Here is an 18,227-nt window from a genome sequence, read left to right on the forward strand (position 1 = left end):
CCTTAGACACCATTGCCATGGCACCTTCAAACAATACCTGAGGCTCAGGATTGCCAGAGCTCCTGGTACAACAGGAGAGAACTCAGAGTGAAGCACATATCTGAACCCCAGAGTAGTCCTAGAAGTGACCATGGGTTGGGTGTAAAGACGCTTTTTCCTCACTGGCCATCTGAGCCTTGAGTCGGGAGATAAATAATGGTTTAGGTTACGTTTTTCACTACACGACGTTGTAAAGAACTGTCAAAAAGTGCATATTTAATGTGGTCTGCTAACACATACCATTGCAGTCTATTATTGCTGTTATTTTTGAATATGACTCATTCTTAAAAAATATTTAATAAACAAAATTTTATAGAAGACTATTGGATGAAGTAACTAAAAAATGTGAAATGTTCCAATGTTCACATCAGTTAACTTAGTCACTAAAGGCACCTTCTAACTTTCTATATAGTATAGTTGTACACAGGTTAAATTTAGTTTAATCTTACACTCATTTTTGTTTAAGCTTGTCTAAATCCTAATGAGCTGGAGATGAATACAAAACCCATAATGCCATTTCTTAGATTAAGGATCATCTACCACCAGCAAGGGTTGAAGAAAGAGCCCTGCTGTTCCTAAGATGCACACTAAGATGAAGACCCACAGGAAGATCCGGTCAATCACCATTGCAACATACTTCCAGTCATCCTGGATCTGCAAATTAGCACAGAAGAGGAAATTAGATTATAGTGGATTAATCCAAACACCTTTTTTAAGTGCAAGATAACCCTTTTTTCAGTGCAAATTTCCAAATTTCTTCATTTTTAGTCAGGATTACAACTTAATATTGGAGGCAATGTGGACCTGCCAGGACAAAATCATGTCAAGAGCTCATAATACACATGCATTTTCATGGAAACCCTATGAAGCCAACTCATATTATGAATGAAACCAAAAGTTATGTGTTTGGTGTGTGGCACAGGGAGAGTGTTCACCCTCACCTGTGATGGAAGGACCAGCATCCCAACTGGGATGGACCCTGCCTGGCCAGGTAGCCATTATAAAGGAAGGATTAGGAAGGGAGCTGCGTTAGGCCAAGATAGGCCAAGACATGGACATCAAGGATCCTGCTGCAGCAACTACACTGTGACTGGCATCCCAGCAGCCACAAAAGAATACAATGGATGTGCTTGGAAGGCAAAAAAACAGGACAGTGGATGCCTGCCTGCTATGGGCAGAGCATCCCCCATTTACTTGGTGGCAGGGCCACATCTGGCAAGCCCCAGTAAGGATGCCTACAGGTCATTGTGGGAGTTATGGTCCAGTGGGACTGCTCTGTTGGGTTCTCTCGGGGCCTCCAGGAGAAAATTGTTATATATTGACTGCACAAGGACCGGTGTGGTCCTACCTGGCTCAAAAATACTTCCTGGATGGCAATGCTGGGCTGACATCCTAGCTGGGACAAATTCCATACCCTTACCTAGCAGGCAGGCCAGTATAATGGAGGGATATGGGGGGGGGGACTGCCTTCCAGGAATACGCGGTTTCCCGACAAACTGAATGGCAGCATTCCTGAGCCAACATCCCCATTCCTGTATCTGCTAGGCATGTTGGGAATTGTGGTCTCTTGGTGCAGACCTGCTGGGTTCCCTGGGTGCCGACAGGGGGAACTGCTGTCGCTACTTTCAGGGGCTTCTGACTGACTGACTGACAGGGGTAGAACTTCTGAGTCTGACATAAAAGGGGCCACCTCCGTCCACTGGATGTCCAGAGTTAGGAGAAGGTGTACTGCATCGGAGTTTAGGAGGAGAAGCTTAATGCGTGTTGTATGTTCCTCAAGTTGGAAACTGAAAACTGGTGGAGGTATTGTCTGAAATAAACACCTTTTATTTAAACCCAGGACTGTGTTGTGAAGATGTGTCTGGGGGTTTCCCAGATCAGTTGTTAAAAGAGAGCCCTCCACTTGGCCCAGTGAGTTGAGAGAGGCGATGGACAACATTCCTGCACTATATTGTCCAGTGTGGGAATAAGCCTGTCAAAGGTACACTTTGTTATTAAATAAAAACACTGTATCTGAACTCAAAGCGTTGATTGCTGAACTTTGTGTGTGGTAGTGCTGTCTGGAGTTTGGGGCTCAGTGACGCCTCCTACAGGCCACACACCATACATACTGTCAATGACGAAAGTACTGTACTAGAGAAGCACACAGGGTAAGTGAAACAAAAAGAAACACCGTTTTTTTTGTTCATATGTATTAATATTTACCTCTTTTGCTTCATTCCGCAGTTTCATATTCTCGGCAATGTACCGAACACTGTCAATGGCTTCACCAACTTCATGGGACAGAGCAGAGACACTGAGAAAAGTGCAGAGAAAGTCTGAAGTACCCATGGCTTCCTGCACGTCGTCTCCTTGAGACTCAGCAGAGTGCACAGTGCAATTTTGGTTCCAACAGCAATGCCCTTGTTGGCTAAAGATGCCTTCCATGGACCTACTCCTAGCATCAGCATTAGTCTTCCAATCAATACCATTAAATTCAGATAGTTCTGTATCGATGAAAATTGGTTGTCTCTGATGACCAGATGATGACATTTTTTTCTGCTGTGTTTGATGTGAATAATGAGACATGGGCTGAAATGACTGGTGGGGGTGGTGAGATGATGGCTTTTCTGCTTCTCTCTTTGGCCGTGTCATGAACATCACATTGGGGAAGAAATGGAGGAACACAGTCCTAACCCACTGGGGCATGGTGTGAGTTTGGGGAGTTCGGTAGTGAACGTTTAGCACGAATACAGTGATAACAATTGACAAGGTAACAAAAATCATGGTGAAAAGAAGATACTCCCCAATTAAAGGAATGACTAAAGATGTGGATGGGATGGTCTCAGTAATCACAAGAAGGAAGACAGTCAGGGACAAAAGCACAGAGATACAGAGGGTCACCTTCTCCCCACAATCTGAGGGCAAGTAGAAAACCAGAATAGTCAAGAAGGAAATAAGAAGACACGGTATTATCATGTTCACTGTGTAAAACAAAGGGAGCCGTTGGATGTACAAGGAGTAAGTAATATCTGGATAGATTTCTTCACAACAGTTATATTTGATGTCATGCTTGTAGCCTGGTGCATCAATGATCACCCACTCGCCACTCTCCCAGAAGTCCTTGAGGTTGATTGTGGACCCAATGAGTACAAGATCTATTTTTGCCTTGTCGTATGTCCAGGAGCCAAACTTCATTGTACAGTTTTGATAATCAAAAGGAAAGTAAGTGACATCAATTTTGCAGGAACTCTTGAAGATTGCAGGAGGCATCCAGGTCACATCACCATTATAACGAACAACAGCTTTGGTCTTGTCATCTACTAGAAAATCTCCTACAGCACTAGAAAAGGAGGAAGGAGAAAACGAAGAAACACATTTTATTATGTGGGCATTATGGCAGCAACACGTTTGTAATTTCTTTATTGGATAGTACTGTATTCAAATGTACAAACCTATTTTTAAAAATGCAGTACTAGGAAATACTGGAAATGTTACCAATTGAAAGGAAGTGTCATATTCACTACTCATTTATGTGGATTTGTAAAATGCAAGTACTGTAATTATTTTCTATTCACTTTTTTCAGAACCTGCAGTACTTTGGAAAAGAAATCCTAAAGAGGTAACTAATGATGAAATTACATTTCCCAGTTTATGTGCACCAATCAGTGGACCACTGGGGTTTCAGGTATTTAACTTATTATTGAAATGTTTAGAATAACTTTGTCTTTTTAAACAATTTGTTTCCATTTTTTCCGGCATATAGGCAATCAGATTTCTTATCTAGAATATTGCTTCTTGTAGTATGTGAATTGTCTTCACGCCAAGTGCTCCTAGCCTGTTTTCCTTGGGTGTATGTGAACATGTAAACTGTCTAGTTTTAATCACGTGTTTGCTGTTGTGATTACACTTTAATTATATCCTTATGTATGCATTTACTCGTTTGATATGTGCCACATTCTTTTGATTGCCGGTTGTCTATACGCCAGCTGGTTGCTAGAGGAATGCCTGCGGTGCGACATGACGTCATCAGTGCAACATGTTATATACCGGCACGATGCTCATCTCATTATCTGTGTTTGGATAAACAAAAATTGGATTCGTATCGCACTTCTTTGTTTTGTTAGTCACTTTTGATCTCTTTGTCCTTCCAGTAATGAATTTTGTTTTGTTTTCCGACCTGCTTTCATTTGCACTTTTGGTTTCAGCTTTTCCTACTTATGGCTATGCAACACATGCTAGCGAAGAGGTATGAAAAGAACAGTACCATCTGGCATTAAGCAGATGATGTCACATTAAGCAAGTTCTAGTTGTAGGGTATGTCAGACTTGCCAATTGCAGCTGCTTATCTTGTCGCTGGTACTATGTCAGTTTACACCACTGCATGACTACTTTTCTGACAGAGGTGCTGCTATACAAAGCTACAATGAGTTTAGCCGCAATCTCACCCCTTTTTTATTTTTATTTTTTGAAGTTTTTATTTAGAGGAGATTGTGATCTTTTCTCTGCCTTCTTCATTTTCTGCAGATTTATGCATCTGGCTCACTTGGGGTCAGAGGCAATACCATCTGCACTCACTTTCCCTGACTCTGTGAGTCATCCAAGCCAGGAAGCTTCCCAAGACACAGATAGTCCAATGGATTCAAGCAGAGTTGTGAATCTCATAAGAGTTGTAAGTACTGCTTGATCATATCTCTTGCCTGCTCTCTGTTTCCCTCACACACACACCCTGCATTACTCCTTTTCAAGATGGCTCTGTCGCTTTTGGCAATGAGCGGTGTCACACATGAGCACTTGGGAGGCCACTTCAGTGATCATCAAATGGTAATTCCATCCTATGTCACCTAATGCCTCTCGTCTCTCTTTGTCTGCAGACCATAAGACTGACAACGCAAAGATGCCTGATGTCACCTCCTGTTTCTGATCACCTGCCCCAGCCCCTTCCGCCAACGCGGTCTTATGACTACCTCCAGTATCATCTTGGAGTCTTGAGAAGAACTTCTGGCCAAAAAGGCGTCTTTGACTGTACTGCTATAAAAATAAGCCCTATGAAGATTTTTAATATTCAAACTCACAAGAATGAACTAAGCAGTTTACAATTCAAAAGGGAATCTTTAGCTCAGATGGAATCTCATGAAGCGCTGCTGCCTCGCAGTTGGGAGGCCTGGGGACCTGGGTTCGCTTCCCGGGTCCTCCCTGCGTGGAGTTTGCATGTTCTCCCCGTGTCTGCGTGGGTTTCCTCCGGGCGCTCCGGTTTCCTCCCACAGTCCAAAGGCATGCTGGTTAGGTGGATTGGCAATTCTAAATTGGCCCTAGTGTGTGCTTGGTGTGTGAATGTGTGTGTGTGTGTCCTGCGGTGGGTTGGCACCCTGCCCGGGATTGGTTCCTGCCTTGTGCCCTGTGTTGGCTGGGATTCAGGCCTGAAGCAAAAGTTTGGGCACCTAACATGGTGAGTACTTAGTAAGACCCCTTTGCTTAGTATCACAACTTGTAAAATGTTTTTTGTAGCCAGCTAAGAGTCTTTCAGTTCTTACTTGGGGTAATTTTGCCCATTTTCCTTGCAAAAGGCTTCTAATTCTGCAAGGTTCCTGGGCCATCTTGCATGCACTGCCCTTTTGAGATCTATCAATAGATATTCAATGATGTTTAGGTCAGGAGACTGTGAGGGTCATGGCAAATCTGTCAACTTGCGCCTGCAGAGGTATTCCATTGTAGATTTTGAGGTGTGTTTCAGATCATTATCTTGTTGTAGGCCCCATCCTCTTTAAAACATCAGCTTTTTCCAGATGGTGTGATGGTTGTTTCCAGAATTTGCTGGTGTTTATTTGAATCTATTTTTCCCTCTACCAATGACATGTTCCCTGTGCCACTGGATGCAACACAACCCCAAAGCCTGATTGATCCGCAGTCATGTCTGATAGTCAGAGAGATGTTCTTATCCTAGAATTCTACATCTTTTTCCTCCAAACATACCTTTGCACAATGTGGCCAGAAATTTCTATTTTGATTTCATCAGTCCAAAATGCATCAGGCTTGTTTAGATGTTCATTTGCAAACTTCAGGCAGGGAATTTTGTGGCTAGGATGCAGGAAAGGTTTTCTTCTGCTGACTCTACCATGAAGGTCATATTTGTTCAGGAGTTGCTACACAGTAGAACAGTGCATCACCACTCCAGAGTCTGCTAGATGTACCTGAAGGTCTTTTGCAGTCAAACAGGGTTTTTTATTTGCTTTTTTAGCAATCTGATGAGCAGTTCTTTCAGAAAGTTTTCTTGGTTTTCTAGACTTCAACTTGACCTCCAATGTTCCTGTTAACTGCCATTTCTTAATAACTTTATGACCTGAGGAAACAGCTACCTAAACATGCTTTACTATCTTCTTGTAACCTTGTGCTGCTTTCGGAGAATCAATTATTTTATTTTTCAGCGTGCCAGGCAGCTGCTTAGAGGAGCCCATAGCTGCTGATTGTTGAGACAAGGTTTGAGGAGTCAGACAATTTATACAGTTTTACAATTTGCATTACCTGGGGTTTCCTAACAATGACTGTGAACAAGCCACAGCCCTAACAGTCTAACGAAGGTCCGAGACCACTTTGGGAAAAGTTATCTTGGGGTGACCAAACATTTGCATGGTGCCCCTTTCCTTTTTTCACTGAACAATTGTACAAAACAAAAACAATACACTAATCTTGCGTAAAATGCGGAAAAGAAACGTGTCCTCTTTAACTGAATGCCTTTTGGTGATCAATTCATCTTCTGCTCACTTAACTATGTGCAGTAACAGACATTTTAAGCAAGGAGGGCCAGACTTTTGCATGTCACTGTATATATCCTTACAGAAAGCATCCTTAAAATCTTTTAAAAATATATTTTACTATTTTTGCTATTACCATACTGGTTTTACTATATTTTATTAATATTGCTTTATATTTTATATTTTCATATTGTTTGATTCGGTCAAAATATATATTGTGGTATAGGTGCAGGTGACTGCCATTTTCCCACAGGGGTTAGCAGTTGAGGAGGATGTATCCAATAAAAAGCAGCATGGTGAGCGGGCACCTGCTTTGGTAATTGGCACAGGTGTAGCTCATGTCTGAAGAGAACCATTTGGTCTGCTTGTGTTGAACTAGTATAAGTCTCTTTGTTTAAAGCAGCTGTCCATTTGTAGATTAGGCTACACGTGGGGTGCTATAAAGCAGCTGTATAAAGTATAGTTATTTTAAATTTACACAATATTACACAACACATTCTGCCAAACTGTTATTCACAGCAAATATGGGGATTATCACTTGGTGCCCCAACCTTTTATGCTCTTTTTTGTTTATTATCATACAGAAGACACTGAGCCCCAATATGTTTTTTCATGTCAAACCCACATTTCTATGCTCTCTAGGTGATGGGACTCTTTACCAATTTGTTTAACCTGCTTCCATTGATTTTTCTAGAAGGTCTCGCTTTTACTCAACATACCAGATTTCTGTATTCAAATTATGTTTACAACCTATAACAATATACTGTAACACTAATTGCTACAACATTTTCAAAGTTGCTTGTATCAGCGTAACACATGAAACATTACTCCAACACTAGTATAATGCTTATGTTCACTTTCACAAAACATACTACACATCAAACCATAAAATGTTGTAAGACCAATTATAATAAGCTATAACAAAAAATGGCTATGTTTACAGACTGTGGCAGTACTCTTAATTATTGTACCAACTGCCAACTCCATTTGTAGATAACCGTGTTGCACTAAAAATTGACGGCACCATATACAGCATCGTATCTATGTCCAACCCTGTACTTGTAATTGCAAATGATGTTATTGTGATTGTAAGAATTACTTATGAATGCTTTTTTTTCACTGGGACAAGAAAACTCCCTCATATGCTTTACTGTTTGATTTGTCTTGATGTCTATTTATGCAAGACGTTGAGCTTTTTGGGGTTGCCCTCTATTGTTATCCTTCTAGACCCAAAAAACCCTTGTTTGTGGGCCATTCTCTGTGCAGGGTAAACACCCTTATGATAAAGAACAAACCAATAAGTGTCTTCAGCGACAGTGATTAGAAGGGTTTGAAGCTGTGCACGCCAAATCAACCAACCACAGGCGTTCACACCCTAAAGGGATTCAAGGGGGTCAAAGTTACTCCTTTTCACAAAATTTCTAAAAGATGGGAATCGGTAACATAGGCATGTGGAGTGTCATTTTATGCTATTTCCCAGGTAGTTGATCATGAATTTGATAATATTTTTGTCATTTAATGTTGAACTAGTGGTCCTAGCCCACTAAGAGCCAATCCCAGAAGGTTAAAAATGAAAATTTAATAAAAATATAAGCATGTGGGGTATCATTTTAGACTATTTTAAGATCAATGGTTACAAATATGATGTTATTTTTGCAATTTGATGCTTTATTAGGGATCAAGCTCTCTATGGACTTCCATCAGAAGCTGAAAAAAATATATAATTTTTTTAAGTGAAATAATTTTATTTACTTTAATTATAAATGCATTAAAAAGCCAAATGTCAAGCCAAAATTCTTTAACCACAATTTTCGTAGTTATATATGACTAAATAAAATCGTGGGGTGTACATAAATTAATTGATTCAAACAATTTTTGAAACTTGTTTAGCATGGTGGAGAATTACAATGTTATTATTTTTTTTATATTTTATGATGAAAATAGCTATTTTACTAATTGATTGAATTAATTAATTTATGTGTGCCCCACGATTTTATTTAGTCACATATAACCATGAAAATTATGGTTAAAGAAAAATGTATTTTTTGCTTTTTAGTGCATTTATACGTAAAGTAAACAAAAATCATTTTACTTAAAAAATGTAATATCCTTTATTTTTAACTTTTTAGTTTTTCAATATTTTGCAAATGATTTTTCTTTAGTCATTTTCCATGAACGGGAAGCTTCTTTAAAAGTATTACATAATATATCTTTTTTGCAGAATTATTTAATTATTTGAATACTAAAAAGAATTATATTTTGGTCTCTTATGGGATTAGCGTTCGGCTGCTGTGAAAAAAAAAATATCGATGACAGAACAGCAAGCTTATTGCAAATACTTCCACACTGTGACCATCAAGGCTTCTTCTTCACAAGAGCATATTTACCCACTCCACTCACTGGAAGTGGCAATTGGGCGCAGTTCGATGCGTCTCCCACTTGTAAGCTCCTATACTTCGTGCCTCATGAAGTACTTCACTACATTTTTTTGGTGAAAGCCCTGAATTAGGGTGGCTTACGTTAATTCAAACCTTTTTGATTTGTAAAATGCTTTGTGATAGTTCTCACTATAAAAAGCAAAATGTAAGCCGATCATTAACTGATTTAATCAAAGAGCATACAGGCAGTGTCATGCATGTGCATCGAAGGACCTCCTCGCAGGCTCAGCCGAGGTATGTAATATCCCGCTGAGACGAGAGGGGGCGCTGCCAATAACGCTGTCATTTCCTTCTTTCCCCACAGTGCGGAGAAGTCGCACAGTAAAGGCATTTAGCCCCGCCCCTTCTGGTCCAGCAGCCATATAAAACCCAGGGTGTCCTGGAAGGAGGCGTCATTATTGGCCAGAGGAACCCACAAGACGGAGCTCTGCTAAAAATGACAAACTTTGTTACAGCCTTTGTTTGAATTCCTGTTGAAGGGATGCACGCCATTTAGCATGGCTTCTGTTCTTTTTTCTTTGTTTTATTGTCTCTGAACAAATATAAAAGAAGACCCAGTTGGCGCTCCAGAATCCCTTAGCTGTCATTCCTGCACTTGGCCACAATAGATTTTCTAGATACATAAGTAAAAATGATTTAACAAAATGGACACTTACTTATTGTAGAGGACAATATCCGGTCTCCAGATTTTGTCAGAAGGCACTCTGATAATTTCAACACCTCCAAATTCACTCGGGTTCCACTTTAGCTTATAGTCATTCCAGATCTGTGGAAGACATGGACAGTTCTTAACATCACACTACACTGCCAGCTTTTGAAACTGTCTGCATTTGTACAGATATTAAGGAACAGAAGATCTTAGAGTATTGTTTATTTAATATAATTGTTGTAAGGTTGGCCACGAAATCATGTAAGGTTTTTGAGCTAATGGCACTGATTGTTTGTTCTCATGGTGGCTCAGTGAACTGGTATGTTTCTACCTCTGAATTTTTTTTGGTGGTTTAGCGATGTCTAGTCATCCCGGGGTGAATATGACTGCAGTGCGACTTATTAGCTCCTCACACTGTGAAGACTTGTTCCTTTTGATATGATTGAATGACATCCCTAAGCTCTGTATCTTCAACAATATTTAGAGGTCTGCAGTCTGATGCAGTCATTTTGCAATAAATGACAGTAGTTAATGCTTTAGATTTTGTTTCATAAATTGAGTTGTACATTAATGGATTATAGTCTGCTACAGATTTTGCTTTCTAACATTACAGTTTTTAACAGCAACATCATGTGTGTTTTGTTTAAAGGTGATATGCCAAGAACTTTGTGCTTCTGTCGTATTTAAATTTGCTCTCACTAAGTATCAACATTTGTGTCCTTTGAACCTCTCGGGGTAATTTACATCAAAAATAAACAGCTATATTTCATCCCTCTCAGCCATTGTTACCTTAGATCAGGGGTTTCCAAACTTTAAGTCAAAAATATTGTATTAATCTGGTCAGCACCCTCCATTAATATAAACCCAATACAATGATCTGTGATCTCGATTACGGCTAACGTAGTCATACTGCATGATTTTGTATAACAGTAGGCCGTTTAATCAAAGTAAATGCTTAACTACAGCAGACTTTGGACACGTATGTGATTACATGTCATGTGGTATCACGCGGCCAGGAGTTTTCAGACTTTTTTCTTGAGGTAGCACCTTCAGGAATTAAAATATTTTGAAAGTATGCCCATTTTCTTTCAGTTTTAAATTGTTAAGTACTGAACTCTTACTAAGTATAACTAAAAATGACATTTCTCAACTCCCAACACTTATTTTTGTGTGTGACATAATAGCTTTCTTTTGTTGATTAATCTTAATAATTTTAAATTGAAATGTTAGATATGTATATTTTGTTATTAATAATAATTATATTTTGCCTTCATTGTATATTATTCTGCTTTAGTCTTCCAATTTCTAAAACCTGTTTCAAAATGATGGAACAATAAACAAGTTCCACAAAACTAGCACCTACCATTTATTGGATTCAAAACAAAAAAGGGAGCAGATGAACATAATCCTCTTATACATTGTGTTCTATATGTCTGGCACAAACTAAAAAAGCACCTTTGGTCCAGAACACATGGGCACTCCTTCACATCATTGTTTCACAATAGCTCTCTCGACATTGGTGGGTGACCCATCTTTTACCCACTTTGGGCTTCACATGGTATCAGCACTCTCAACAATTTGTTTGATGGAATTGAACTTGTATATTTTGATAGATTTTCCTCTTTACCCCATCTGACACATACTCGAATGCCCAATGCAAGTGAGTCAGACGCCGGGCAGAGCACAAAGCAGCATCCCCTCCTGGGGCTTTAGGTAACTTAACTAATAGTGAACAAAAAATCCACATTTCTGGAAATAAATGGAAGGGGAACCAATTATGTAAAAATATATAAGATTGAATCAATTGAGCAATATTATCTGGAGATTGTAATTGTAAAGAATCAACATGGTGTTTAACCAGTTAATAAAAAGGGAAAGGTGCAGCCACCCTAACTGATATAAACACAAGACGGGTTTAGAAATGGACAGTGGCATCAGGAGGTGGGGGGCTGCAGTAGCTTAAGTCCCTGATCTTTAGGTCCCAGATATACACAAGCAATTGCAGCGAGGTCCTGATCTTCTTGCCCATCATGTACCATTCGCATTCCTGTTATGCAATAAATCAGTTCCTTTCCAAGTTGTAATTTATTTATATAATTTTAACAAATTACTGTGTTTTAACTAATGTTAATAGCTAGATGGAGGACTTGTTTCTGTTCTTTTTCTCCTTTCATAAGGTAATATTGATACTGATTTTATGTTAGTATTGGTCATTTTGTATTAATAGATATTTTTCAAATACTAAATATTGCGACTACTCTATTGGGTATACACTCAAAAATGTTATGTTTAAGAACATTAAACAACAATTAGTCACAGACCCTCCATCTGTGACTGCATCAATCGATGCCATTTTTTTCGTCACTTGAATTTAACTCTGCTGTGTATGAAAGCCATTGAGCCACCACAAGTCACTTTGTGCTCCATTTTTAATTCTATTGTCAAGTGCCGCTAAAAAAGCGCATATTTAAGGTCGTCTACTAACACATGGAATTGCATTCTATTATTGCTATTACTTTGGAATATGACTCATTTTTACAAAACTATTTAACAAACAAAAATGTAATAACTGACTCTTGGATGAGGTAAATCAAAAATGTGAAATGCTCCAACTTTCAGTTTCACTTCACTTAACTTGCTAAATGTTACGCCATGTAACTTGTTGAGCTTGTTGTGGCAGGAGACCCCTCAGCCGGACTACACGAAACAATGAACGGACGCTGAAAAGAGAATGCGGGTCTTTTGCTAATAAAGCTCTGAGCTCTTCTGGGCTTTCTTTTCCATGCTGAGGTACCACCTTGTTACAATTTTTCATAAATTTCCTTCAAGCCTTTGTGGGGTTGTTCATGTACTTCAAGTCTTATCAATTAAATATGTTAGTTAAGTAAGTTTTAATTAAATTTTATATCAATACCTTCAACTCCAGATCTAGCCCCGGCCTTAACCAGATTCTGTTTGAAGAAAACCTTTATTGAACAAATGACAAGTCTGTGTATAGGAAGTTGTGTGAGTGAGACAGACTGTCGATATTAGCAGCATAAATTAAAGGTGAAGTGGAGCTTTTTGTCTAAGAGTGCAATAAGTCTTACTTGCTAATGGATATTGGGATTTATTATTGATCACTTGAACAGCAGTGTCACAAAAACAGAGGGATGGCTTATTTATCCTCTGGGCCCAGGGGTACCTCAGTGAGTTATGGACCTGCTTACACTTCAGATCTAATGTTAGGCTGATAGAGGGCCTTTCGTGACAAGAATGATGGACGCTTTGTACATTGTGGAGCAAGCAGTCGTTCTAGAAGTCTCAGGTGAAGTGCTGCTGGTCTCCTATCTACAGGAGCAATGATCTTGCATTAGGCAACATTTCTATTCGTATTTCAGTTGACTTTGATGTTTTCTTGTAGTAAACAAGCACAGCAGTGTTGCCACAAAGTCTGAAAGCTCTCCTTGGCTTAACAGGCTTTTGTCATAATCTGGTTTTGTGGTGGGTGTAAGAGCCATTTGCTAGTTACATAAGATTCATAAATGTTTTACTAAATGTTAGTGCATAATCTATGGGAGGTTACTATAACCCCCATAAGCTGAATTGAATTGGTATATTCTAACTATTTCTAGCTTCTCTGACTAAACAATATTCTCAGTTAGTGATCATCCTTGCCATTTGTAAGATGTAGAGGGCACATGGTTTTAAACCGTGCCTATTTTGTCCTTTCGTGCCTTGTGTACCTTGTGTGCGTGTTTTGTGTGCCAAGTAACATGTAAGAGAAAGCACTTAATTGAATGTGCTGCGGCGTACATTTAAAGCGTACAGAAGAAGAAGTTAAGAATCTTTAAGTATAGAAACAACTAAAGTTTTACAAGAAAAGCTAAGTTTAGAGAAGATACATTTTTTCTTTTTTTTACCTTTTATTCTACGTGTGTAACAACTTTTTTTTTATTCTTGTGTGGATTGTTTGCTTTGAATTTTCACAAAATATTTTAAAATGAACTTTTCAACTGAGAGATTTCTTTTGGCATGCATTTTACCCGTGCTTGAACTCGCCTTACACTCCTGCGGCTACAGTGGGGTTTTTTATGGCTTATTTGGATATACTGTAAGCAGTTATATTTTGTACTTAAATTGGGGAATTATGAGATCAAGGATTGTGTTCCTGTTATTATTTGCTTAATGATTAAGTGTTGGTATTTTTGGTACTTTTCTATTACCGGGAACTAGGTTAAGATAAGGGAATGGGTGAGGGGTAAGGTAATCTAAGTCCTATTTTAACATTAGGGACTTAGTCAATTGGGGTAAAGATAAGGGTAAGGGATGGGATAGTACATGCAATAATTAACATAAGGGCCTTAAAAACAATGGGGTTAAGATAAGAGAATGGGATGGAAGACAGTGGGGGCGGCAGCCCCACCGATTTGTGTCACAATAATAGTACCGTATTTTTTATTTGTTACATTTTGACACCATCTTAGGTCCCTGGGTTGCTGTCATGTTTGAATACCCATCATTAGGTCCACCTTTCTAGAGGTGTGGCCTCAGAGGTCATGACCTGTTCAGAATTGGGTGAAAGGTCAGCTGAAGGGTTCTTCCTTTTCTTGTCTGTGGATAACAAAAACCTTTGCTGAATTTCATGTTTGCGAATTTCGTTTGGTTTTCAACTCTTGCTTGTTCTATTAACTTTGAATTTTGCCTCACATTTTGGACCTTGGTTGATATTTCTTTCTTTCTTTCTTTCTTTCTTTCTTTATTTCTTTTTTTCTTTCTTTCTTTCTTTCTTTCTTTCTTTCTTTCTTTCTTTCTTTCTTTCTTTCTTTCATTTAATGTCCATCTCTCAGCAGTACTTAAAAGTACACCTGCTGGTTAGCAGGCAGGAGAGATGATCAGATCACTATGAGTGACCCAGTAATGTGCTGGATGTTTAGGGATATGCAGTTTGTTGGGAATGAAAACACATGGAACATAACAAAGGCAACTCACATACACTGCACAAAAAATGAAGGGAACACTTTGTCATCACAGTCTAACACCAAGTGAGTTAATCTTCAGGGATATCCATCTTTAAAGTTAGGAAGCATAAGCGACTGTGAATCAACTTCACCTGCTTTGGTGCACCTGGTGAGCTCCACGCTCATATTTCCGCACAATTTCCTTCTTCGTTTCAATCGTGATCACTTTCTTTGCCTTCATTACCTTCTCTTCCTTCCTTAGCAATTATTGAAATAAATTATATAAATCACTGCACTGACCGAAATTACATCCACAAACACACGTATCTGGGCTCCGAGTGATGCTTGCGAACGCTCTCGGCTGTTTGTTTACAATCGCACAAGCAGATACACGTGACCGCCTTCGGGTCGTAACGCAAGATGTTGGTCATAATTCAAAACCAAAATTTTGGTCGTAAACCAAGTTGTTTGCATGTCAGGCCGGTTGTATATCAAGGGTCGACTATCTGCTTCTTTGTGCGAGGAGGAGGAGGACTGCCAGAACCCTACAAAATAACCTCCAGCTGGCTACTGGTGTGCATGGTTCTGATCAGACTGTCAGAAATGGACTCCATGAAGGTGGCATGAGGGCTTAACATCCTCTAGTGGGGCCTATGTTCACAGCCCATCACCGTGCAGCTTGATTGGCATTCGCCAGAGAATACCACCATTGGCAGCTCCGCCATTGGAGCTCTGTTCTCTTCACAGATGAGACAGGTTCACACTGAGCACATGTGACAGAAGTGGAAGAGTCTGGAGACACCATGGTGAATGTCATCCAGCATGACTGGTTTGGAGGTGGGAATGGCAGAAACTAAGGAGGCAGCAGAAACAATTCAGAAAGTCTTGGAGAAGCGTCAGAGCTGGGTGAACCCTTGGAAATTGCAGTTTAAAAGAGAAAAGTGCAAAGTGCCACACATGTGCAAAAGGAACATCAATCATAAATACAAGATGGGAGACAATGAGCTACAGGAAGCAACCTCTGAAAAGGATTTAGGGCTTTATGTTGACACAATATTTTCATCATCTAAGCAATGTGCAGAAGTGATTAAAAAGGCAAATGAAATGTTAGGCTATATCACTGAAAGTGCTGAATATCAATCAAGGGGCGTTATGTTCAAACTATTTAACACACTCGTGAAACCGCATCTGGAGTATTGTGTGCAGTTCCGAGCAACACTCTACAAGAAATACATGACAGCACTTGAAGCAGTGGCAAGGAGAGCAAGCAGGAGCATCATGGGACTTAAGGACTTGTGACAGACTCAGAGAATTAAACCTGTTTAGTTTCGAGCAGAGGAGATAACAAGAACAACAGCATTGCTTTCTGTAGCATATGTTGATGTTATTGTTAATGTTGTGTCAACATAAACCCCTAAATCATTTTCAGAGGTTGTTTCCTGTAGAGGGCGGCACGGTGGCGCAGTGGTAGTGCTGCTGCCTCGCAGTTAGGAGACCCGGGTTCGCTTCCTGGGTCCTCCCTGCGTGGAGTTTGCATGTTCTCCCCGTGTCTGCATGGGTTTCCTCCGGGCGCTCCGGTTTCCTCCCACAGTCCAAAGACATGCAGGTTAGGTGGATTGGTGTTTCTAAATTGGCCCTAGTGTGTGCTTGGTGTGTGGGTGTGTTTGTGTGTGTCCTGCAGTGGGTTGGCACTCTGCCCAGGATTGGTTCCCTGCCTTGTGCCCTGTGTTGGCTGGGATTGGCTCCAGCAGACCCCCGTGACCCTGTGTTCGGATTCAGCGGGTTGGAAAATGGATGGATGGATGTTTCCTGTAGCTCAGTGTCTCCCATCTTGTATTTATGATTAATGTTCCTTTTGCCCATTTGTGGCACTTTGCACTTTTCTCCATTAAACTGCATTTTCCAAGTGGTCGCCCAGCTCTGAAGCTTGTCCGAGTCTTTCTGAATTGTTTTTGCTGCCTCCTCAGTGTCTTCCATTTCTCAAATGTTCCATCCATACTAAAACACACTTCATTTAGTGCAAAATCACAGTGGCTAGGGTCTATCTAAGCAACATGAAGCCTAAATTAAGAATTAGCTCTAAATGAGATTGTTTTTGCTGGAGGACAAACTTACTCATTCGTACACTCTTTTATACAGAGTCTGTTTAAAACCTAACAAGCATGTCTTTAGGTTCTGAAATAAAAGCAAAGTATCTTTATAAAAAACACAAAGACATGGGGAGAATGTGCAGTGTGGTCCATAGGGGGCGCTGCAGCTCCGCCAACTCCCAACACAAACGGCTCGGACACAAGTTCTTAGTGAAAAACAAGGTTTATTCATGTGAAACCCTTACAAGGAAGCATTTCCCACACCATACCCCATACTCTTTCACTCTCAGTAGCACCCTCCTCTGCTCCTCCAGCAAGCTTTGTCTTCCTCCTCCTGACTCTGGCTCCCTGTGGCTTGGGAGCACTTCCGGGTGAGGTTGAAGCCTGACAAGGCTCACAAGTTCCTTTAGCGCCCCCTAGCTGCACCCATGGAAACCAACAAGACTAAGCCAAAGAACTACAGTTCCCGCTTTGCCCTTTGGGAATCCGTATTGGTGCCCCAACCATGGGGGGCTGCCATCTAGCATGTTGGGGAAGACCATGCCCAGAGCAAACGGTCTATCCTTGTCCTTCCATGCCACCTGTGTCCCGGCTGGGTACAGATCCCAGCACAGCTGCAGCTCGATTGCCAGTCCCCATGTGGCGTCTCTCACAGCAGACACCACACAGGCTGAGACTGGGTCGTGAAATAAAGCTGTGAGGCACTGGGTTAACCATTAAATAAATACACCATATCATGCAATGGTGCATTTTCTTTGCATGTTTATTCTTATTTGTGGTTTTGGAGGGGTCAGACTCTGGCAGCATTGTCAGGGAACCCCCGGGCATGGTGTCAGACTACAGCAGGTGACAGTCACATTCGCTTAGATATGACTTACTGTATTTAGACTTACCAGTCACTCTAATCTGCATGTCTTTGGGGGAACATATTTAATTATTATTATTATGTTTAAGACAAAAGAAAGGAAATGTGTCATATGTACATATAAATTGTTTTGGAATAATATTTGCAAAAAATGGCTGATAGAAAATGATAAGATATAATTTTATAATTTGCAAGTATTACATTTCAGAAAAAAAAATCAGCAATGCACACAGTACCTACTTTATATCTAAATCTGAAGGCAATAACTCACTGGGGTAATATGCTTATTACATTATTTACCAAAGTATTTTAATATAAATTGATTTATAAATGTGGGAATAGAAAAATATAGAAAAACTGATCTTGTTTATTGAAAGACCACTTTTTACAGAGCCAGACATCGGTCATCTAAATTGGCTGGAATGGCGGACGTTACCTCGTCCGGCTGACAAATTCTTCTTTATTACTGCATTCT

General features: G+C 40.0%; 1 protein-coding gene across 1 annotated transcript in view; it reads right to left on the reverse strand.

Annotated features, from left to right (window-relative positions):
* Positions 1 to 550: 550 nt before the first annotated feature.
* LOC114667430 (neuronal acetylcholine receptor subunit alpha-3-like) overlaps positions 551 to 18,227 on the reverse strand; it is a 38,373-nt gene continuing 20,696 nt past the window's right edge. The window contains exons 4-6 of the mRNA XM_051920394.1: positions 9,865 to 9,974; positions 2,245 to 3,361; positions 551 to 693 (exon numbers count right to left, since the gene is read on the reverse strand). Coding sequence (XP_051776354.1) covers positions 565 to 693; positions 2,245 to 3,361; positions 9,865 to 9,974 — 1,356 coding nt within the window. The 3' untranslated portion in view covers positions 551 to 564. The remainder of the gene's footprint in view (positions 694 to 2,244; positions 3,362 to 9,864; positions 9,975 to 18,227) is intronic.

The sequence above is a fragment of the Erpetoichthys calabaricus genome, chromosome 17 (assembly GCF_900747795.2).
Source record: "Erpetoichthys calabaricus chromosome 17, fErpCal1.3, whole genome shotgun sequence".
Taxonomy (NCBI): domain Eukaryota; kingdom Metazoa; phylum Chordata; class Cladistia; order Polypteriformes; family Polypteridae; genus Erpetoichthys; species Erpetoichthys calabaricus.